This window comes from Numenius arquata, chromosome 23 (assembly GCF_964106895.1).
Source record: "Numenius arquata chromosome 23, bNumArq3.hap1.1, whole genome shotgun sequence".
NCBI lineage: Eukaryota > Metazoa > Chordata > Aves > Charadriiformes > Scolopacidae > Numenius > Numenius arquata.
The window spans coordinates 4,550,343-4,571,240 of record NC_133598.1 but is presented as its reverse complement, the minus strand read 5'-3'; the positions used below and the strand labels follow the sequence as shown (position 1 = coordinate 4,571,240).

General features: G+C 47.5%; 2 protein-coding genes across 5 annotated transcripts; one reads left to right on the top strand and one right to left on the bottom strand.

The window, feature by feature from the left end:
- Positions 1–56: 56 nt before the first annotated feature.
- STRADA (STE20 related adaptor alpha) lies at positions 57–12,158 on the top strand. 4 transcript variants are annotated; one of them, XM_074162624.1, is made up of 13 exons: positions 57–107; positions 299–383; positions 1,652–1,709; positions 2,587–2,615; positions 6,242–6,344; positions 6,858–6,979; positions 7,109–7,217; positions 7,344–7,467; positions 8,352–8,523; positions 8,921–9,025; positions 9,294–9,535; positions 10,024–10,066; positions 10,702–12,158. In XM_074162624.1, exons 2-13 carry the CDS (start codon positions 348–350, stop codon positions 10,852–10,854), a joined length of 1,296 nt encoding a protein of 431 aa, XP_074018725.1. In that variant the 5' UTR covers positions 57–107; positions 299–347; the 3' UTR covers positions 10,855–12,158. The 4 variants fall into 4 exon arrangements, with proteins under 4 accessions (XP_074018725.1, XP_074018727.1, XP_074018726.1 ...); XM_074162626.1 differs by lacking the exons at positions 57–107; positions 1,652–1,709; positions 2,587–2,615 and having other exon boundaries at positions 348–359; XM_074162625.1 differs by lacking the exons at positions 57–107; positions 1,652–1,709; positions 2,587–2,615 and having other exon boundaries at positions 348–383.
- Positions 12,159–12,934: 776 nt separating this feature from the next.
- Positions 12,935–19,851, bottom strand: LOC141474705 (E3 ubiquitin-protein ligase RNF113A-like). The gene is made up of 10 exons (XM_074162739.1): positions 19,731–19,851; positions 19,331–19,407; positions 19,103–19,207; positions 17,940–18,047; positions 16,580–16,689; positions 16,269–16,375; positions 15,598–15,687; positions 14,647–14,740; positions 13,874–13,980; positions 12,935–13,414 (listed from the first exon to the last, which is right to left on the bottom strand). The coding sequence occupies exons 1-10, from the start codon at positions 19,828–19,830 to the stop codon at positions 13,326–13,328; spliced, it is 987 nt and encodes a 328-aa protein (XP_074018840.1). The 5' UTR covers positions 19,831–19,851; the 3' UTR covers positions 12,935–13,325.
- Between the last annotated feature and the right edge of the window lie 1,047 nt (positions 19,852–20,898).

Below are 20,898 nucleotides of genomic sequence, written 5' to 3'. Positions count from 1 at the left end.
GACGTCACGCGCGCGACTGGCGAGCGAGCCGCGTCACGTGGTGGCGTGCTTGCGTCACACACGCAGCGTCTCCTGCCGGTGAGCGGCGGCCGCAGCCTGAGGAACGGGTAAGGGGCCCGGTGGGGGGGGGGGGGAGTGTGGCGCTGCCCCGCGGGGCCCGGGCGCTTCTTACCGGTCGCTTCTTACCGGTCGCCCCCGCTCCGGTAGGGCCCTCCCGGCCTGGGGCCGCCGGACCCCGGGTGAGCGCTGGCCGGTGCGGGGCTCGGCGTGAGGGGGTGACCGGCTGTTGTGCCTGCAGGTTGCCCGTCCTTTAACGAGCTGCGTGTGGTAACACAAAGGCGGATTCCATGTCTTTTCTTGTAAGTAAACCCGAACGGATTAGGGTGAGTGTGGAACACCTTCCAGCTTCCCTCAGACGCCGGCCTGTCGGGTAGAGCCTGCCTTGCGCTTGTGTAGAGGAGCGGCGGCGGGGCCGGCCTCCTGGAAAGCACCTTAAAATCATATTAAAACGTGCTAATTAAAGGGCAGGGTGTCGACGAGCAAGCTAGGTGCTAGTTAGAAAAAGCCTGCGCTGAAGTATTTAGTGCTCGCACACCTGTATCTCCTTGGTGTGCGGTGCGAGGGGTTTGTAACGAGCATGGCAATGAAGGAAAAGTGCGATAGTGCTGATTATTTCCTACCTTTCTCCAAGAAGTTACGGTCTCACCTGTGGGAGCTCACCAGCTAAACACAACGGCTTTGTTTAATTCTGTATTTTTAAGTGAGGTAGTTTCATGTGAGAGAACCACTTTTTATGCCTTAAAATGATACTGTTATGGAGGAGTTTTGAGTCCTTGTCACCTAAAGACTCCTTGGTGCTTTCTAGGACTGGCTTCCCTTGCACTAAACAACATAAGCTATTTTTTCAGTTATTTTACTGACTAGAGAAATTCTAATATTGGAGTGTTTGCCTGTTTAATGCTAACTCCACCATCAACACTCTGCAAGCCTAAAATTGCATTATTCTATTGTGCACTATATGTGTGTTTACATTTGTATTTCTCTTTGAATCACAGAGTTGAATAGAGCGATGGAAACTGTTCTCTGTGCAACCTAACGCTCGCTTTGAATTTTAAGCATGAATTCGGGAAGAGAACAGCAGCTTTAAAATATTTATGTTCTAATTTTGCATCCTTCAGTCAATAGATACGTAGCAAATATATTTAAAGTCTTTAAGACATCACCTAATTGTAAATAGTTGAAGCTTTTTTACACCTCTTACACCTAAGCAAATAACTTTATTTGTCTATATAAGGGAGTTGTAGCATGGGGACATAACGCATGGTTATTATTTTTGCGGTATGTGCATGTGTAAAGGTTCTTGTTTGAATGATCTAAAATGATGATAACTTGATTGCAAGTGCATGCTGGGTGGGAAAAGCAATAGCACCTGCGTGGTTCTGGGTGCTTGCCACCTTAGTGGCACAAAAAGAGAATATCTTTGTCCAAAGTAAGGATGTAACTCTGACGTTGCAACTAATAGGTTTCAGACCACGGTAGAACCCTTGAAGTGTTACGATTCTCTGACTTTTTTTAATGGGGGAGAGGGAAAAGAAGCTTGTCTCTAGACGGAATGACTAATTATCTGGGGGATTTTTTTTCTTTCTGTCAGCGGTGGGTGTCTGAAAAGTTCATTGTTGAAGGCTTAAGAGAGTTCGAACTGTTTGGAGGTAGGTTTTCCTCCTGTTATGTGACATTGTTAGAAATGTTTTATTTTAGCTGCAAGGTCTGTTAATTTGGTTGTAAATACGTATTGTAACAGTAAAAGAGATGAATAAATCTGGTTGTAGCACCAGATCCGGTTATTCAAATGGGCTGACCATAAAAAATTAGTATGGAAGTGCCCAAGATCTAGCAAGTTATTTGGAAATCAATGTCATGTTGATGGCAGTAATATTTTCAGACCCTGCACTCTATATTTCTTAGCATAGCCGCTTTTTTTCCTATGCAAAAGATTTGGGATTTGGGAAGGTTAATTATAATTTTCCAAGTAAAAATGGATTTTGGAAGTCTGATGACAGCTCCCTGGTGTTCCTGCAGGAGAGCTGATTGGTTTCTGTTCTGCTTTGTTCATAACGAGCAAAATTGCCCGGTAGGATGCAGAATTCCTGGTCAGTGACATGGAAAGCAATCAGAGCATAGGAAAGGGGTCTAGATCTTGAGCTTCCAGCTGGAGTGGAAGAATTTTCACTATTTTAAATAAACTTTAGATAGTTTCTTCTGTATGTAACTGAAGTTGATATGTCATTTTGGAATGTGTTTAGAGGTATAAAAAAATCTGTCACCTTATATTTATGTTGAATATATGAACAGTAGCACTGTTTGAATCTCTTTAATTCCCATACTTGTACTACAATTTGATTATTTTTAGTGCTGCAGCCTTATGTGTAAATTAAATGTCATTGTCTAAAAACAAACAAACAAAAAGGTTGTATGTATTTGGTATCAAAAAGTATCGTGCAGGGTTATTTACTCAGTTTTCCAACTATATTTTTAATGGGTATCTATTGAACACAACATGGTGAACAATTAATTTCTTTACTCCAGAGCAGCCTCCGGGTGACTCTCGGAGAAAAGTAAGTGACTTTTGCAGGCTGTGGTGCTGTGGTTCATTGCATGGAGATTATTCCTTGTGGAAGTTTGATTTTTTTCTTTTTACCTTAGTTATCTATTTCATCTCTATATTTAGCTCTACAAGTGTGGAAACAGGTTTCACCCTGGAGTGGAGATTTTGGTGTGTGGTTTTCAAACTATATGTCACAAGTCAAAACTTTAAACTTTATCTCTTGGATTTGTATTTGTGTCATTGTCCCCCCTATCCCCAGCCCCCTCTCTTTCTCCCTAAATCATCTCAAAAAAAGGGTCTCTTTTTTTGAGATGATTTATATCTGATTCTTCAGAGATGCTAATCTCTTGTAACTCTCTTTTAGAATAAAAGGAAGAGGTTAGTTTATGGGACTTCTGAAAACTAGGCTCCAAAAATGTTACGTTGGCCATTGACAACCAGTGTTCCCTTCTGAACACATGGCTTCTGATTTCCTTTCCCTTCCCTGTGGAGCAGCCACAACTGAGGCTCCAGCATCAAAACCAAACATCGTATAATTTTCAGTTTGAAGTGACTTTACCTCCTGTTGTCTGATTGTTTTCAGAGCCAGTTCTCTGCATAGAGAGCTTTGCCTCTTAAAAACCAAAATCACAAGCAAACATGGAATGTCTGTTCAAAAACGTACAGCCAAAATGTGGCAGTTAAAAACTATACCTTCATGATTTTTGTTTTGCAGGCCCTGATTGCACACTATCTGGTTCATAACAAGCAATGCTCACCACAATTTATGATAGAATATATTTGTCTAAATGATTTCCCACCTGCCCAAACCATATTGAAACATTTCTGTGTGCAGGTGTTGCTCTAGTTTAAGCTAATTACAAACATGAATTAAGTGTGATTTGATTATAACTGTGTCGGTTCAAGCTGCTTATAATTGATTTTTCTGCCAGTGCCTGTAATTTACTGGCACAAACAAAGCTGAAAATATGAAACGTAGATGGAATATTTTGTATAAAGTCAAGTAAATTCACACCTTTTTTAAATTGCTGAGCGTTACGCATATGCTGGACTGGAAGCAAATTGAGATTAGCATCTGTTTGGGTTTTGTCACAGCATTCACTTGGGGTTGGACACTTTTGCAGTGGTATTGCTGACTCTCATTTTGATTTTTTTACATCTAAATAAAAGCTTACTTTTTCCAGCAGGGCTATAGAAGAAGGTAAATAATATGGAGAGAGGAATGGGAGGAAATTTTTTGTTGCTTATGCTGAAAGTGAGCGAGGGATTGAGGGGGTGGAGAGGAAGGCATCAGAACAAAATGACATTCCCTCTTCTGAACTCAGATGAATGTCACTTGGCAAACACAGATCCTTGCTAGCATCTCATAACTGATTTTCTTATGGATTTGTAGCAGTAGTTGCCTTTCAAAGATTTAATTTCCTTAAATCTATCTCAAATTAAAATCGGATCAACAAGCTGGAAAGCTAGCTCTTAATGAATGTCATGCCATAAAGCGAGTCCGATCTGACTTCATTTTGCAGCTGCTTTTGCTTTTGACCATACACCAAAAGTTGTCCTGTGTGAAACCACCGAGGAGCTTTTTTGCGGTATTTCATAAATGACATTTCAGTTTAACTTCTTTTTTTTTTTTTTTTTAAACTCTTCTATGATGTTGATAAATTTCTAGTAGAGCTCCTTTTGCATTAACTCTCAGTTACTGGTCACTGCTAACATGAAGAGAGGTGAGTGAAGACCTCTGATGTACTGGAGGACCTTTAAAAAGGGAATTTACCGTATTTTTCCATTACTGTTGAAACAGCCTACACCATTAATAAGATTAAATTTATTTAATTATTTTTTTTGCATCTGTTTTGTTGGCTTATGCTGTATCCGGAGTGGACTTTATTAAAGCAAACCACTTACATATTGCTCAGTGTTTCACCAGCTGTCATTGCTCCATAACGCTGCTTATCAGAGCCCTCCCGCTTTCATTTCCTTGGTGCCTTTCTGCTTCAGAGGTTTCCATCTGCCTGTGTGTCTCTCCTGGCAATCTTGCTGTTGACAGGACTCTGTGAAATTGCTGGAAGAAGTAATAAATGATACAATTGAGATCAGGATTGACTGGCATCTTTAACAGAAGTTTGAAGTCGTGAATGGAAAGTTGTTGCCTGTTCTCAGCCAAGGACCGGCACCGTGTAGTGTTATCACTAGAATAAAGGATTTGGGACTGCTGAGATCTCGGGGGTTAGCTCTTCTGGAACAGGACCGAGTTGCTGTGCTGGAGTTGTTTGAGCTGAAATTATACCATAGCACTGCTCACAAATCTTAAGTCTTGCCTTTTCCCTCCACAGAAAAATATACCCGTTTTAAAGGTAGGCAGGGAGAGGTAAAATGCGTGCTATTCAGAGGCAGCTGAAAAGGTGGAACTTGGGAAGCCTGACTGTTCACTCACTCCCAAAATATACTTAGGGACCTATAAAGGTCATTTTTGGCAAATTCATATCTGTGCTCATTGCACTACATTTGCCCTGGACTGAGTGTAGAACAGCAAGTTCCTTGGTTTTCAGCTGTCACTGTGTTTCCATCTTTCAGCGATGGAAAAAAGAGTATTTGCTGTCACTCTGGGAAAACGCACAAGCCTTTTCTGCTTCATGTACCATGAGAAAAGGTCTGATAAAGGGCATTTGTAGTTGATGAAGAATGAGGTGGAAAAAATGAGCTGGAGTTCCAAATGTCAGGAGGAGTTAATGTGCTGGAAATTTGAGATAACTAAATCCGATCTCAGACACCAAATAAATTTGGATTCCCATTAGGATGCTCTCCTTGTGACTTTGGAAATTTGAGGGAGTTGGCAGATACAGTGGAACTTGCAAGAACATAGAAGTTTGTCTTCTGCAAAATCCTGCTTGGAAAGATTTACGTATATGTAAATAATGCAGGTAGCTTTACGGCAGATGGAGTGAAGAAAAGCTGACAGGCTTGGGAGTGCTGCTTCCCCGTGTGCTGTGGGGTCTTTTTGCTTTTCTTTTTTTCTTTTCCATAGCACTAATGCTTTGCATTTAAGTTTTTGCTTTCATTTGGAGCTTTTCATGCGTGTCTGATCTTCATATCTTGGGCTAAGTTGGTTTGTCACTTCCACCATTCAGCTGAGCAGCTTCAGCTGTGCTGCTCTTATCACTGATGAGCAGCTGAAAACCAGAAGGCCCAGCATCCGACAGGAATGCTGACCACCACAGAGCAGAAGTGCTATAAACAAGCTTTCCGTGGCCTTTGCTCAGGCAACAGGATGGTGGCACAGTAATGGGAGAAAGGTAGTTGCTATAAAGCAGTGCTTAAGCTGTCCTGGGGAACAGTAATTGGCTTTATCCAAATATTCCTTGAGAAATTCCAGCTTGCAGTAAATAAGAACCTACCTGTTATGGTTACATGTTTTGAAACACAGATGTCTGGATCTTCTGAAATGAGGCATCTCCTGGATTTCAATTGATAAATAACTATTTTAAGATTACTTTAACAGCAATTAAATTCTCTCTTCTATATTCAGTACTGTCTTACTATTTCGCGGTGTCTGATAATATAAGGAGCAGATGATTTTTCCAGCACTTGTTCTTTATTTCTTTTAACCTGACTTCATGGTTGCTTTTTTTTCCCCAGGCAAATGAGGCGAGCTCCGAGTCGATAGCTTCTTCCCCTAAAAGGGACACCATGAGCAACTTCCTTCCAGACAGCAGCTGTTACGAGTTGCTCACTATCATAGGTAATACTACTGGAGGGTTGGAAGTCCGCTTCGCGAAGAAAATACCTTCTGCAGATTTGTTGGCCTTTTCTTGATTGACTGCTTATTTTTTTACATTAGATGCCTGTTCTCTTTGATCTTAAAATCACTTTGATCTTAAAACCACTTTGATAACAAAGGAGATGCCAATCCTAAAGGCTTCCAATTGAAAGAGGCTGGTGGTGGGTTAATGATACTGGGTGTGAAGTACAAAGTCAGCAGAAGGAGCCTGAAACCTGTCGTGTCCTCAGTGGGGCTGTGGCCTAATCGTTTTATTTCTACCTCAGTTCTGAACTTGAAAGACAGGATAATATCATTGACTGGGAGGATTTCTCTCAATGGGATACGTGCCAAGGAAGGTGGTGTCTGATGGAATGATTACTCTTTTTCACAAGGCCAAAAATAGTTTCAGTAAATGAGTGTAAAGATTATTTAAGGGTCAAGGACTGGGAAGTTCCAGAAATATCCCTGAAGCTCTAATGCCTTTTCTTTCAGGCAGAGGCTTTGAAGACTTGATGGTTGTGAACCTGGCCAGGTATAAACCCACAGGAGAGTATGTCACAGTCAGAAGAGTGAACTTGGAGGCCTGCACAAATGAAATGGTCACGTTCTTGCAGGTAAAATGAATCCATTAATACCGTAATGCAAGTTTAGGAGGACAGATGGCAAGAGCAGTGCTTATCAATACTGTATTTGTATTTCTGCATTTACTAAACTGAATCAAAATATCTTTTTGTTAATCTTAGGGGGAACTTCATGTCTCCAAGCTCTTCAACCACCCTAACATTGTGCCCTACAAAGCAACTTTCATAGCTGACAATGAGCTATGGGTAGTGACATCTTTCATGGCCTATGGTAGGTGGAGAGTGAATACTTTTGTCTGACCATTGTATTCTGTGAAATTAAATTTAAGAGGTGAAGTAATCTCGGAGGTTTTGTTTTTTTTTTTTGACCATTTAAGAAGTGTTTTGATTCTTTTAGGTTCTGCAAAAGATTTAATCTGTACCCATTTTATGGATGGGATGAGTGAACTGGCTATTGCGTATATCCTCCAAGGAGTACTGAAAGCACTTGACTACATCCACCATATGGGCTACGTACATAGGTAATAATAAAAAAAGGGTGATATGTTTTCTTTCTGTTGGAAGTTCTCAGAAATACCGATTGTTAGAGCAGAGTGGATAGTTCAAGAGACACAGAATGCGTTATCAAGTTTTGTTTTGCTTTGCTGTTAGAGCAAGCCAGTTTGATACTCGCTGGAAATTACACCATTGCTCTTAGTAAAACTGTGTCAAAGTGTCACTGTGGAACAAACTTATCCCAAAGCCCACCATGTATCTAAAATCACAACTGCAGCTGGTGGTGACAGGCTGACTTGTTAAGGCTCTGTTCAGATATTATTGATAGTTTCCAAATTGAAACTGACAGTGGCAGGGGGGTTATTTGCCCTCTTCATGTGTCCGTAACCTTCAGTCCCACACTCCTCTTTGCCACTGAAATGTTCTTTGGAAACCTGCAAAGTGAATAGAGTCCTTTTAATGTTTGTAGAAGCTGGTTTTGCACAGCATTCAGGATGGTCGATAAGAGTCTCGGCCTCCTGGTGGGAGGCTGATCAAGTATTGTCCTGCACATTGAGCTGTCCAGTATAGAAGGCTTTTATCTTCCTGTAGGTGCTTACTGAGGATGAATTTATGTTTAGTACTACAACTTCTCTTAATCTCTTTCTAAATCACTGCCTCCATCCCTTAGCATATTTTTCCTCTTCTCTTACACATCCCTGTGTTGGCAAGAGTAAATTTCAGATGCTGAAAGTTTGAGGTTATTGGTGGTTCCTACTTTTACTGTATGTACTGTAAGAGAAATTCAGCTTATCTATGCCTGCCTTAAATCCTTTGCAGTGCCCTTCTGCACTAAGTCTGCCTGGGAAAGCTGTGAGGAGCATTAACTCCTTTGAGGCCAGAGAACCTGACTGTTTTTACTTATTTTCAGGAGTGTTAAAGCCAGCCATATCCTGATCTCAGTAGACGGGAAGGTGTACCTCTCTGGCCTGCGAAGTAATCTGAGTATGATCAACCACGGGCAGCGACTCAAAGTTGTTCATGACTTTCCCAAGTACAGCATCAAAGTCCTGCCTTGGCTCAGCCCTGAAGTCTTGCAGCAGGTGTGTTAAAAAATTTGCTAGTTTTTAGTGATATATGGTATCTCTGTGTAATTTTCTGAGTTCTTATGGCATGGCTGGGGGTGTGGTGGGGGGAACACAATAAAAGTCACAAGGTTATTTTTTCTCATGATGAGCTCTATCGTTTTTACCTTAAAATCAGTGACGCCTAGCAAGGGGAAACCTGTATTCCTCTCAAAAGGGTCAATTGCTGAGAAGCCCGTGTTACAACATTGTCTTTTCTTTCCAGAGGAGGGTGTGCGTGAATGCAAGGAAAAGGGAGGGGAGAGGCTGGAGGAAAAAGATTTGGGACAGGTGCAGGGTGAGGGGATAGAATTTGATTTGATCTCTGACTAAATAGTTTTCTTGTAGGCTAATTTTTCTTTCCCTTTTCATCTAGAATCTCCAGGGCTATGATGCAAAATCTGACATTTACAGCGTAGGAATAACAGCCTGTGAGCTGGCAAACGGACATGTACCATTTAAAGACATGCCTTCTACTCAGGTGAGGTTTAAAGCTGTTTCTTTCTCATCCTTCCTCCTGGCGCAGGGGACTGCCTTGCTGCACTGAGATATGAAGACAGGAGGGTGCTGCGCCTGCCTGAATTCCCTTCTCATTGCAGCTTTTTCCACAGAACTTGCAGGGCTTCTGTATTGAACCTTCGGTGTCAGAATGGTCATGTCCAAATTTTGAGGACATTAGAAATCCACTGAGAAATATTAACAGTCCGGTCTTTGTGTGTGTGACGTTGCTTATGCCCCTTCTCTTCCAGATGCTCTTGGAAAAGCTGAATGGAACTGTCCCCTGCCTGTTAGACACCACCACAATTCCTGCTGATGAGCTGACTATGAAAACCTCCCGTTCAAGTGCTAACTATGGGATGGGTGAGAGCATGGCTATTAGCAACGTGAGAGCAGCCAACGGAGAGCCAGCCCTGCACCCTTATCTTCGGACCTTCTCCACCTACTTCCACAACTTTGTAGAGCAGTGCCTCCAGCGGAACCCTGACTTCAGGTAAAACCAGGTGAAAGCTGCTCTTTGCTGACCCGCACTATTCTAGGACTGATTAAACTGCGAGAGCCAGCAGAGGTTGTTGAAAGTTTTCTTCCCAAAAGTGTAGTGGAGTGAGGATGTGCTGTATGCATTGAGAAGAGCAATCCAAGTGTGTAAAACGAGCAGTATTAACACTTTGAGACACTTTCTATAAGAATTCTGAAGAATTTCTTCTTTGGGGGGTAGAGTGGTGCTATATGTTGGGAAAATAAACTGAACAACTTGACTTTTTTGATCCCTATGAGACTCTGCTGCATAAACTGCTTGTACAAAACATCATGTGAATATAATAAGCAGTGCTGCTGGTTACAAAAGGGACATATCCTATAGCTGAGCCATGAGAGAGGCAGGAAGGACCCCAGTGTTTTCTTTCTTCCACTGCCACTAACTGACTTTAAACACCGATGCAATTTCTTTTGTGCTTACTTTATTCTAACTCCCTTTTACAGGCCAAGTGCAGGCGCGCTGCTCAATCATCCCTTTTTCAAGCAGGTAAGGAACTCTTTATCTGCAGATAAAGAACAGTGGCTTTTCTGTAGTTGCTGTCTTCCTGTGTCACTGAACGCGAGGGTGGGAATGTCGAGTCGCTGAATTTTCTGTGCTCTGAAAGGATGAAGTTAGTTTGGTGTCTGATTGTTAAGTGCAGCTTGGGGATCCTCACGTCCTCCTGGGAGGTGGGCTGGCTGTTCTCAGAGGATGTAAATCTGCCTGTCCTGTGTGCCAGAAGTTTTTCGCCCACAGTGTTGGGGCAAGGCGGTCCTTGCTGAGAACAAACGGAGGTGACCTGTGCAGCAGGTTGGGAGCTTCAGCCCTGGCATGGGAAGAGGCAGAGGCTCTCCTGCCACGGGGATGATTTGTCTGGCTTGCTCTGAGCTGAGGGTTGGGGTGGTGCTTCCCTGAGGACAGTATCAGGACTACCACGGGACCCAAAAGCTGCTGGAAATAGCATGCAAAGCATTTTCTTGTTACAAGATGCAGTGCGAAAGCCCTGCACATCTCTCGGTGCAGATGGGAGGAAAAAACTGTATTCTTATTTTCTCCCTATAACCACACGTTGTTGCTGCTCGCCTGTGACGGGCAACTGCGGGGAAGCATTTCTGTAGCCGAGTTCTCTCCTTTCCGTGCAGATCAAGCGCCGCGCTTCTGAAGCGCTCCCTGAACTTCTGCGCCCTGTCACCCCAATCACCAATTTTGAAGGAACGCGGCCCCAGGATCCCAGTGGCATTTTTGGGCTGGTGTCAAACCTGGAGCAGCTGGATGTGGATGATTGGGAATTCTAGAAAAACAGGGACGATGCATGGTTCTGGAGGAGCTTTCTGGACATTGTAATTTATTGGTCCCGTTCATAAAAGGTGATGAATGTTACACATAGAAGAGTTTACAGGTTCTTGGGAAGGAACTTCAACTGCCTCTTTACTTAGGAAGTAGCCTGGAAACAAATGGGACAGACCTGAGCCGGGAAAGGATCAACCCCAAGGAACTGTGAAGTATTCCAGGTGGTGCAGTGCCCAGAGCCCCAGTTCTGGCAGCTGAGCACTGGTAGATCACTTGAATGGGTTGAGTGGGTCTGTTTAGTCTCTATTTATGTGTTTCTAAAAATCACTGGCTTCCTTGTATCGCAGTTGAAGGCTGCATGTCCCTACCCTCTTTGGTTCTTTCTCTTTTAAGGGTGCCTTAGAGTTAAGGGGAGGCAGGAAGCTTTTAGTTTTGGGCATTCTCTTAGAGCTAGTCCCATTACTGTTACAGGGTAGGTTTGGAGGGTGGGGAAAAAAAGGGATTACGTTCTAGTCACTGCTTTGTGATGGAAAACGGGAGATCAAAGATGACCAGATTCTGTTCCAGGCACGTCTGCTGCATCGGGCATTCCTCTGCAGCACTGGATTCTTCCAGTTCTGGAGAGACTCCTCTCACTTGATGCTGAGCACTCTGAGCTCCAGGTCAGACAGGGCATTCCAGCCCCTCCTCCCGTGGCTGCCTGGGTCACCAAAGCGAGTGTGAACGCCTGTGCAACGCACCAGCTTTTTTATCCCCACAGCACATCTCGTTGAGCCTCCCAGCTGGGCTGGTTTCACAGCACATAACACTCACACCAGCTTGTTCTCAGTGACTTACCCTGGCACAGAGGAAAAATAAGTCGATTTTCATACTAAATCCTCTTGCTCACGACTCCTTTTGAACATCATGTACAGAATTGATCTTAAGCCTTCCATTACCGTTGCTGTTCTGCCTTCCCTGACTGACTGACAGGTAAAAGCTCGTTTCTCCCGTGGCTCCCCTCGATTCACAGCTGTGTGACTCTGTCCTGCTGCTGTGGCAGCTCTCCCCCGTCCCACGGTATTTGTTTTTATTTTGGAGGTGTATTTAAGGCTTTTAATTTGCCCCTTCTAAGGACCATGGGTGCTGGATGTCTTTCTACTCTTTAACGAAGCACTGAGAATCCCGTCCTGGAGGTGTGGTTGATGGGAGTAGTGGTGCTGGCAACAGGTCCTTTCTTGTGTTTATAAACTGTACTTGAACCCAGATAAAGTTTGTTACTCTAGTTTTTTGCCAAAACAAATAAAATATTTCTGAAGTTGTTTTTTTTAACTCTGCTGTTGCTGCAAGGTGATGGAGTGGATCACAAATGACACAGGCTGGCTGTGCATGCTCGCTCTCTTCTTGTTTCCTTACTTCAAAGGAAGCTTGCACCCTGGCTGGGTAGTGTTAGAACACACCCTGATGAAGGCAGCTGCTGCTGTACAGCTCACCCAGCAGCACTGTTAATTGCAACTGCCTTCCATGTTTCAAAATCGTGTTTCTATAAACTAAAGCAAGAAGCTGCAAACAACTCCTCTGGCTCTTTAGTACAATGCACTCATTCTCTCAGAGCAGGGTGTTTGTAAGGGCAGGCTCCAATAGAAAGGACAAGCCCACTTCCTCTCTAGGATCAGGTTATTAAAGTAAGTAGATCTCAATTTCCTAGCTTGCTACAAAGCCTGCAGCTTGAAAAAAACCTTATCCCTCTCCCACAGGCCTGGACAGGAACTGGGTCACAGCAAGAAAAAGCATGATACCACTCAGCATAAAACCTTTAGGATTGAGTTAGTGATGGTTTGGAGGTTTCCTCACAGAAGAGATTCAACAACGTTGCCCACTGACATTCTAAGCCTCTCTTGAATTCTCCTAGGAACCCAGAAGCAGGCAGAAAGGACAGGAGAGAAAACACCTAGCTGTAATAAATCACAAATAACTGCAGCACTGGAGCCTGCTTTTCCCTGAGTTTGCATTTTTAGGGTGAAGGATGAACAACGCAAGCTAATATTTCTCATCCCCTTCCATGCTTTCAGCTCGTTATGTGCTCAAAGATTATGGACTTAAATTAACTTGGAGATAGTTTTATGCTTACACAGCAGCCCGAAGCAAGATCAGTGCAAAGTTAGGAGTGAAACAGCAGCACCTTGGTCAAAAAAAGAAGTTACGAAGTAACGGCCTTCAACACTTCCTTCCCCAGTGCACTGCTGCGCTCAGGGGGCAACTGCAGGGGTCCTGGTGGTAGCCAGCCATACTCAGCCACCACTCTCAAATCTGACCTTACCTGTTCTTAGGCCTCAGAGCAGCAAAGAGGGAGTCTGGCCCAGTCAGGACACTGGTTTAGTAGCTGCTGGTTGGATACACAAGCTGGGTACAGCTGCTGGCCCCAAGGCAACCTCTGTGAGCTTTTTTTATCTCCTATGAAAACTTTATTCAGCTACATACAAAACAGGGTGCTCTGCTATTGGGGATCCTCTCCATGGTCTGAATGCTGCTGCTCTTCCTCCTCTTCTTCCTCCCCTTTGTGTTTTTCCAATTTTGCCATTAGCTCTGAAAAATAGCAGGATAGGCAGGATGAGACTCCAGATGCAAGGGCTGTCCCACACCAAAGCCTGGTGCCCAGGTCCTGGAAACACCCATCTCTGCAAAAAGCAGGGCAGCTGCCCTTGCCCACACAAAGCCTCAGCTGGGAGCTACCACTGTTCGCTGAGCCCAGGGCATCAGATGTTGCAGTCAGAGAATCCATCAGGGTGTTACTGACCATCACACCAGCTGCTACCTCTGCTCCTCCCTGCACCGGGAGTCACACTCCTCGAGTTCCCCATCTGGGCAAGCACCTACAGAGCCACCCAGACCATGATTTAGTGTCTCCTGGCACTAATGGAAGCTCTGGCAGCAGCCAAGAGCTGTGAGCTCCAGCCAGACACCACAAAGATGCCTCAGGAGCTGGTGCTTTCGCTGCTCCAGACGCTCCCACCAAAAGCCTTCGCTCCCACAGGAGCCCATTACCTTTTGCTGGGTTGAAGACACCATTGGTTTGCTTGTCACAGACGTAGCAGCGCTGGGATTTGCGATAGTGTTGGAGGGCACAGCTCTCACAGAAGTAGTGCCTACACCTGTATGGAGACACACGTGTCACCAGATACAATCATTGTGTCTCGAGTTACAAATTATGGACTACTAGTCCCTGGGGGATGCAAAATTGAGCTGCAAACACAGCTTTCTCCGCATCGTTGTCCCCATGAAAGACGTTTCAATGAAGCAAAGCTGAAGTGGAGTGATGGCGCAGAGCCACCAGTGAGCTCTTCCAGACACCAGGGACCCAGCACCACAGCCAGCAGTGTGGGAGGGGGCTGGCAGCGTGTGCTGGCCATGCTGCCCCCAGCCTGCTCCTCATCCTTCATTAGCCCTTGGCTTCCCCATGCTTGTTTCTCTGCTCACGCCGTGCAGTATGCCATTCAGCGTCCATGAAAAATGAAGGTATGAAACCAAGATCTTAACGTCAAGGGGAAAGATGACATAATCGGGCACCATCTGTGGAAATCTAAAAAATGCCTGGACCACAAAGGCTTGAGATCCCTTCCAAGAAGATGCTCCAGATGCAGTTATGAGACTCCCAGGTTACCAGAGGATTTCCCCACCCACCAGAAAGCCACGGCAGACAACAAGCAGGTTCTGCCCACCAGCCTGTGGGCAGTATTTGTATTTGGCTTCAAACAGAAGGACTACTGGACTCGCCTGACAGCAAACACTTGGCTCCCCAAGCCAAAACAAACACTTACTTGGTGACCACAGGGTTCTTGAAGGAACTTCTGCAGATGAAGCATTTGAAAGGCATATCCTCCTCATCGCTGCTCACCTCGTAGTTTTCCTCATCTGCACAAGAGAACGTTAACCAGACTGGAGCAAGAGCAGAAGCAGCCAGAGCAGCCCACGCGTGGGGCGTGAAATATTAACTGTGGAGAGAGTACAGCAGGTGGGATTGACTCTCTGCTGGAAACAATAGAGCTCTGGCATCTGGGTGTTGCGGATGTCAGTAGCACATGTGGGACTGAGATATAATTAGGTCTAATGAGCCAGCGCGCTTGTTGCTCATCTCACAAGAACAAATTCTTTCCTACCTCGCCCACTGCCTGCTATAAAGAGACATATCCTCCAGCCCCCTCTTATTTTTCAGATTTTCTTCCAAACTACCTGCCAGCAAACTCTTTGGCTCCAACTGAGCAGAGAACACCCTCTTCCCCCTGGCTGCACAGCAGTTTGCGAGCAGCACTCATGAGCCTTGGGACACTGAGAGTGAGAAATAATGATGGGACGTAGCATGAAAGCATCTGGGGGGACAGGAGATGATGGTCACACCTCTCCAGCTCCACACAGCTTGTTGCTGGGACCCATGCAACAGCAGTGCTATCCTTTTCTAGAGCGCCAGAGGAAATAATCCCCTCTGGTGGCAGTCAGTGGTTATCTGAAAGCAGCAGATTTGCTCAGCGCTGTCACTGGCCCTAAGGTTATGCTGCAGCAGGGAGTTCCACAGCTTTAGAATAGAGTCCTTTCTCTCTAATATTAATTCAACCCATGGTCTGTGCAGTTTGAGACAGCAAAGGATCCATTTCCTTCTTAGTGACCCAGTATCCCAAAGTCACCTTCACTTTAGGGCATGGTAAGAGGCAGGACCTGGGAGCCTTATCCACCATTAGCTTCGGGAGAGGGAGAGCAGAGGGGTGGTGCCGTACCATTCACTCCGTACCGGCCTTCATCCAGCTCCCGTTCGATCTGCCAGCCGTGTTTGTAGTCCGAGCGGTCATGGAGGAATTTGCAGCTGTCTGAGCAGCACAAAGAGAGAAGAATTAACACTCTACCCCACACAGCCCAGCTGTCAACCAGACACCTCGCTCAGGGGCAGTCTGAGCTTTGCTCAGCAGAAGGTGAAACCTGGTTGCTTCCCTGCTGCCTGTGCTCCAAGGCAGTGCCAAGCTCCTGGAGCAGGCACAGGACACCTCTTAGGGTCAACAGGCTGCGAGGATCATGCTCTGTGTGCCACAGCGACAATTCCAGCTTTTACACAGAGGGGAAGTGGGATAAGGAACAGAAAATCCCATCCCTCACGTGGCCTCAGTGGCCAGAACACCTGTGGAAATGTGGGTCACTGCAAATCCCAGAGGTCCCTCCCAGGACTCTCATAACCACTGATTAGAGACCATCAGCTTTTGGAAGGGCCAACACAAATAACAAGAACGTTACATAAAACAACTCTGCAACAGCATCACACACCAGCTCTGCAAACAAGTGCCTGCAAGTCAGTAAATGCCCACCTTAGTGCTACAAACACAGGGTCGCAAGCTGCACTGGATCCCCTTGCAGATCTGGTGCAGCACGTGTTCAGCTGCAGGCAAGATCCACTCACCTCCAAATCCACAGAACCCAGTTTCTTTGTAGTCCTTGCAGATGTCAGGCTGGTAGTCCCACCGCACCGTGGCCCGCAAATGCTCCGGAGCACGGATGGGTCCTTTTCTGAAAGGGTGGGAGAAGGCTCAGGCCAGCTGCGCAGCTGCAGTGGAGAAGGCCCCTGGAGGCCCGGTCAGAACCAGACACTGGACTCATTAGACAGAAAGAAGCTGGCAGCAACAGCAAAGTTCAAGCCCCAAAGAGGTGCCTTTGGGGGTGGCGCCTGAGCTCCTCTGTGGTCCCAGTCCTCCGAGGCTCATCCCGACCTACCTGACCATTCCTGAAGAGGCATTTCCCATTGACGTGTCCTTGGGCTTTACATACTTCTGGTAATTGTTAATACCACGGTAAATTTTATCATCTTCCTTTCCTCTCAACTCCTAGGAAAGCAAAAAGAAAGGTTATTAAAGATCAGAAAAGCTTCATGACACAGATCAGCTTTCACCTCTCTGACACCAGTCTCCCTTTCCACCCCTGCCTTCCTTAACACCAAGATGCCAATAAAGCCAGAAAGTTCCCCTATTTTTTTACAAGAATTACACTCTTGGCTTCTCCAATTTCCAGGGAGGAAGAGACTCAAACTCTTCTTGGTGCGCTGAGGGGGATGAGTAAAGCACATGTTCACAGAATCACAGAATCTTCTTGGTTGGAAGGGACCTTTGAGATCATCGAGTCCAACCACAAAAAAACAAAACAAAACCACCAACAACAACCAAAAAAAACAACAAAAAAAAAAACAGAAAACAAAAACCCACAAAACAAACACCATCAACCACATACCACAAACAGGCACAAACCAACAATCTCGGGCACTAGAGCATGCCCTGATTACCTCCAGGGATGGGGACTCCACCACCTCCCTGGGCAGGCTGTTCCAGCACCTGACCACTCTCGCAGGAAAGTCATTCTTCCCAATATCTAATCTAAACCTCCCCTGCCCCAACTTCAGACTGTTTCCTCTGGTCCTGTCATTATTCCCTTGGGAGAAGAGGCCAACACCCACCTCTCTACAACCTCCTTTCAGGGAGTTGTAGAGGGCAATGAGGTCCCCCCTCAGCCTCCTCTGCTCCAAACTAAACATGCCCAGTTCCCTCAGCCTCTCCTCCTATGACTTGTTCTCCAGACCCCTCACCAGCTTGGTGGCTCTCCTCTGGACACGCTCCAGCAGCTCAATGTCCTTCCTGTAGTGAGGGGCCCAGAACTGAACACAGCACTCGAGGTGAGGCCTCACCAGTGCCCAGTACAGAGGCACCATCACTGCCCTACTCTTGCTGGCCACGCTGTTCCTGATACAGGCCAGGATGCCGTTGGCCTTCTTGGCCACCTGGGCACACTGCTGGCTCATGTTAAGCCGGCTGTCCACCAACACCCCCACATCCTTTTCTGCCAGGCAGCTTTCCAGCCACTCTTCCCCGAGCCTGTAGCGTTGCCTGGGGTTGTTGTGACCGAAATGCAGGACCCGGCACTTGGCCTTATTAAACCTCATCCCGTTGGCCTTGGCCCATCGATCCAACCTGTCCAGGTCCCTCTGTAGAGCCTGCCGACCCTCAAGCAGATCAACACTCCCACCCAGTTTGGTGTCACGTTCTCCTGTCGCAGACCACTAACTTACAGAGCAGGGCTGACTCACCTCCTGGATTTTCTGGCTGCGTTCGAAGATGGCCTGAGCATCTTTCTCCTTCTCTGTGTCCAGCTCATACACTGCTGTGGCTCCCATGTCTTCTGGGCCAACAGGTTTCTGAAAAGCAAGAAGAACTTGTGACAACAACAAAGAGAAAATTTTTACAAGGCAGAGAGCTCCTTGGCTACCCAGAGGGCGAGTACTGGGAATGGGGTGGCTGGATGGGGCTTTGAGCAACATGTTCTAGTGGGAGGTGTCCCTGCCCATGGCAGGGGGGTTGGAACTTGATGATCTTTAAGGTCCCTTCCAACTCTAACCATTCTATATGATTCTATGAATGCTCTGCTTTACCTTCCACCAGTTTCTACCATCCCCGAATATCCCTGAGAATCCCCATGGGCCTCATCCAGCCTAGTGCTTACGGGAAACACTTGTCCTTACTTTACTCCTTCACGCTCAGCCTCGGCTTAGCTGGAAACTGAACTCAGGTCTCCCATGTCCAACACTTCAATCATGAGACCATCCCGCCTACATGTAGGATGTTACATCTGAACTTTTAACCCAGCTGTGGGCGGCTTAAATTCAGTGTTAATACAGTGATCTGGTTTAGATTCCCCTTTAATGGACTGAACAGACACCTATTCCTGGTTTTATCAGATCTTCAGGAACAGCTGCACAGAAACCAAAGAATAATTACAGCCAGCCTCAATTAAAACCAAATCCAACTTAGGTGCCACAAGCTTCTGGAGCCCCAAAGCTGTCATCTGCTCCCATTCTCCTACAGCACCTAAGTCACCTTGAATTCTTTGTGGAGGAAAATGGTCTAAAACTGAAACCACAAACTCAATAGTAGGGCAAACCTGATTCAAGTGCTCCCTCTCCTGAAAGTTCAGTGCGATGTTGAGCAAATCCAGAGGCATCTTGGGGTTTTAATTCCCACCTCTAAGAGGGAAAGGCCAACCTTAGATGGCCTCCTGAGGATGCAGAGGGTATCAGGAGAATAAACCTAGTGCAAGGTGCTTGTCTATTATGAGGGAAGGTACAGGGAGGTGTATCTATAGATAAAAAAGAAGGAATGGCTGACCCTACATTCACAGAGGCAAATTCTCTCTATCAAGTGTGGGATCCACCTCATCTCACACCCCAGAACCACATTCTTGCCCAGTCCTTACCGCCGACCTTGTTGATTTGTAAGTGACTCCAATCTCCTTTGATGGATCCTCATCGTCACTGCTGCTCACCGCGTACGCAGGCCTCTCCTTCGCGCATCTCCTGGTCTGAGGGGCAAGAAGACAGCAGGTATGAAGGACAGAAGGCTCCAACACTGTGTCTAGCTTGAGCTTGGCAGGCCACTGCAGATGCACCTCAGACGGAGCAGTGCCCTGCTGTGGCTCCCTTACCTTCTGGATCATGGGGTTGGGGGCCTCCCGCCGCCGCTCCTTCCGCACCACCGTGCTGCCCTCCTCACCGCTGCTCTCTGAGGGGTAAAGCCCAGGGGTAAGGCTGCGCCCGAGGGCAAGACCTGCCCAAGCGCAGGCTCTGCCGGCAGCCTCCCCCTTCTGCGGGATAGGGACGCCCACGGGAAGGTGCGGGAGGCCGCCGGAACCCCCGAGGGCGGTGGCAGGACCGGGGAAGAGCCCTTCACCCCCTCCATCACACAGACATCGGTATGGCTGGGGAGGGCTGCCAGGCCCCGCCGGTGTGAGGGCAGCGCTCCGGGGTGGCACCAGGCCCTCCGTCGCCTCCCGCAGTGTATCGTAACGGCCCGGCGCCCTCCCAAGGCCCTCCGCCAGCCCTCACCCTGCTCCTGGTCGCTGCTGGGCCGCTTGCGCCGGCCCCTACCCGCCGCCAGACCCCGCTTCTTGAAAACGAAGGTGCAAACGGAACCCTCCTCCGCCATCTTGCGCCGACGACCACTGACGTCAGCGGCTAGAGCGGCGCGTGAGCCGGCCCCCACACACCCTCTCCTTCCCCCCCCCCCCCCCCCCCCCCGCGTTGCGCGGCGCCCCCTGCCGGCCTGGAGGACTGAGCGCCCCCAGCGGAGGGGCGGGGCCCCCGGCAGAGCGGCGGCCCCCGGGGGAGGGCGCCCCCTGGCGGCGGGGAGGGGGCCGGATGGTCCCGGGCCGCTGGAGCCCCTCGGGGCCGCCCCGGGCCGGTCCCCGCTCCCCTCCCCGCCCCGGGACGACCCCTCCGTCGCCTCGTCTCTGCCCCCGGACGTAGCGGGTGCGGGAGGGCCGAGGGCCGCGGCTCCCCCCCGCCGTGCCCATCCCCGGCCCCTCCGCCTTCCCCGGGCCTGGCGGGCCGCTGCGGCCTCCGCGTCGCCATGGCAACGGGGGAAGGGCCGAGCCCCAGAGACCCCCGCCCGGGCCTGGGCGGGTGTGCCGGGGCCTCAACACGCGTGGGTCTGCCTGTGTGTGTGCTGTGTGATTGTGTGCGTGTGTGTGTGTGTATGTGTGCGTGTGTGTGCTGTGTGATTGTGTGTGCTTGTGTGTGTATGTGTGTGCATGTGTCTCTGTGTGTGTGTCTGTGTGTGCGTGTGTCTGTGTGTGCATGTGTGTGTGTGCTGTGTGCTTGTGTGTGTGTGTGCGCGCAGGTGTGTGGGCAGGGACCTCTGTGTGTGTACTCGTGAGAGAGCACGAACACATGTCTGTGTGCTTGTGTGTGTGCATGTGTGTGTATGTGTGTGTGCGCGCGTACAGGTGTGTGGGCAGGGACCTCTGTGTGTGCACTGATTTGAGAGAGCATGAACACGTGTGTGTGTGTGCATATGTGTGTGTGCATGTGTGTGTGTGTGTCCTGTGTGTGTGCACTGTATTTGTGTATGTGTGTGTGTGCATGTGTGTGTGTGTGCGTATGCGTGTGTCTATGTGTGTGTGTGCATAGGTGTGTGGGCCGGGACCTCTGTGTGCACTCATGTGAGAGAGCACGAACATGTGTGTGTGTGCTTGTGTGTGTGCATGTGTGTGCA

What these genes read in the sequence shown, in the direction of transcription:
- STRADA (XM_074162624.1), top strand. Translation starts at nt 348, where the DNA reads ATGTCTTTTCTTGTAAGTAAACCCGAACGGATTAGG. An exon ending in CGGGTGACTCTCGGAGAAAA is followed by an intron (nt 2,616 to 6,241) that starts GTAAGTGACTTT and finishes TTTTTTCCCCAG; the next exon opens with GCAAATGAGGCGAGCTCCGA. An exon ending in AAGACATGCCTTCTACTCAG is followed by an intron (nt 9,026 to 9,293) that starts GTGAGGTTTAAA and finishes CTTCTCTTCCAG; the next exon opens with ATGCTCTTGGAAAAGCTGAA.
- LOC141474705 (XM_074162739.1), bottom strand. Translation starts at nt 19,830, where the DNA reads ATGGCGGAGGAGGGTTCCGTTTGCACCTTCGTTTTCAAGAAGCGGGGT. An exon ending in CAGCAGCGACCAGGAGCAGG is followed by an intron (nt 19,408 to 19,730) that starts GTGAGGGCTGGC and finishes TTTACCCCTCAG; the next exon opens with AGAGCAGCGGTGAGGAGGGC. An exon ending in TGTCTTCAACCCAGCAAAAG is followed by an intron (nt 13,415 to 13,873) that starts GTAATGGGCTCC and finishes GCTATTTTTCAG; the next exon opens with AGCTAATGGCAAAATTGGAA.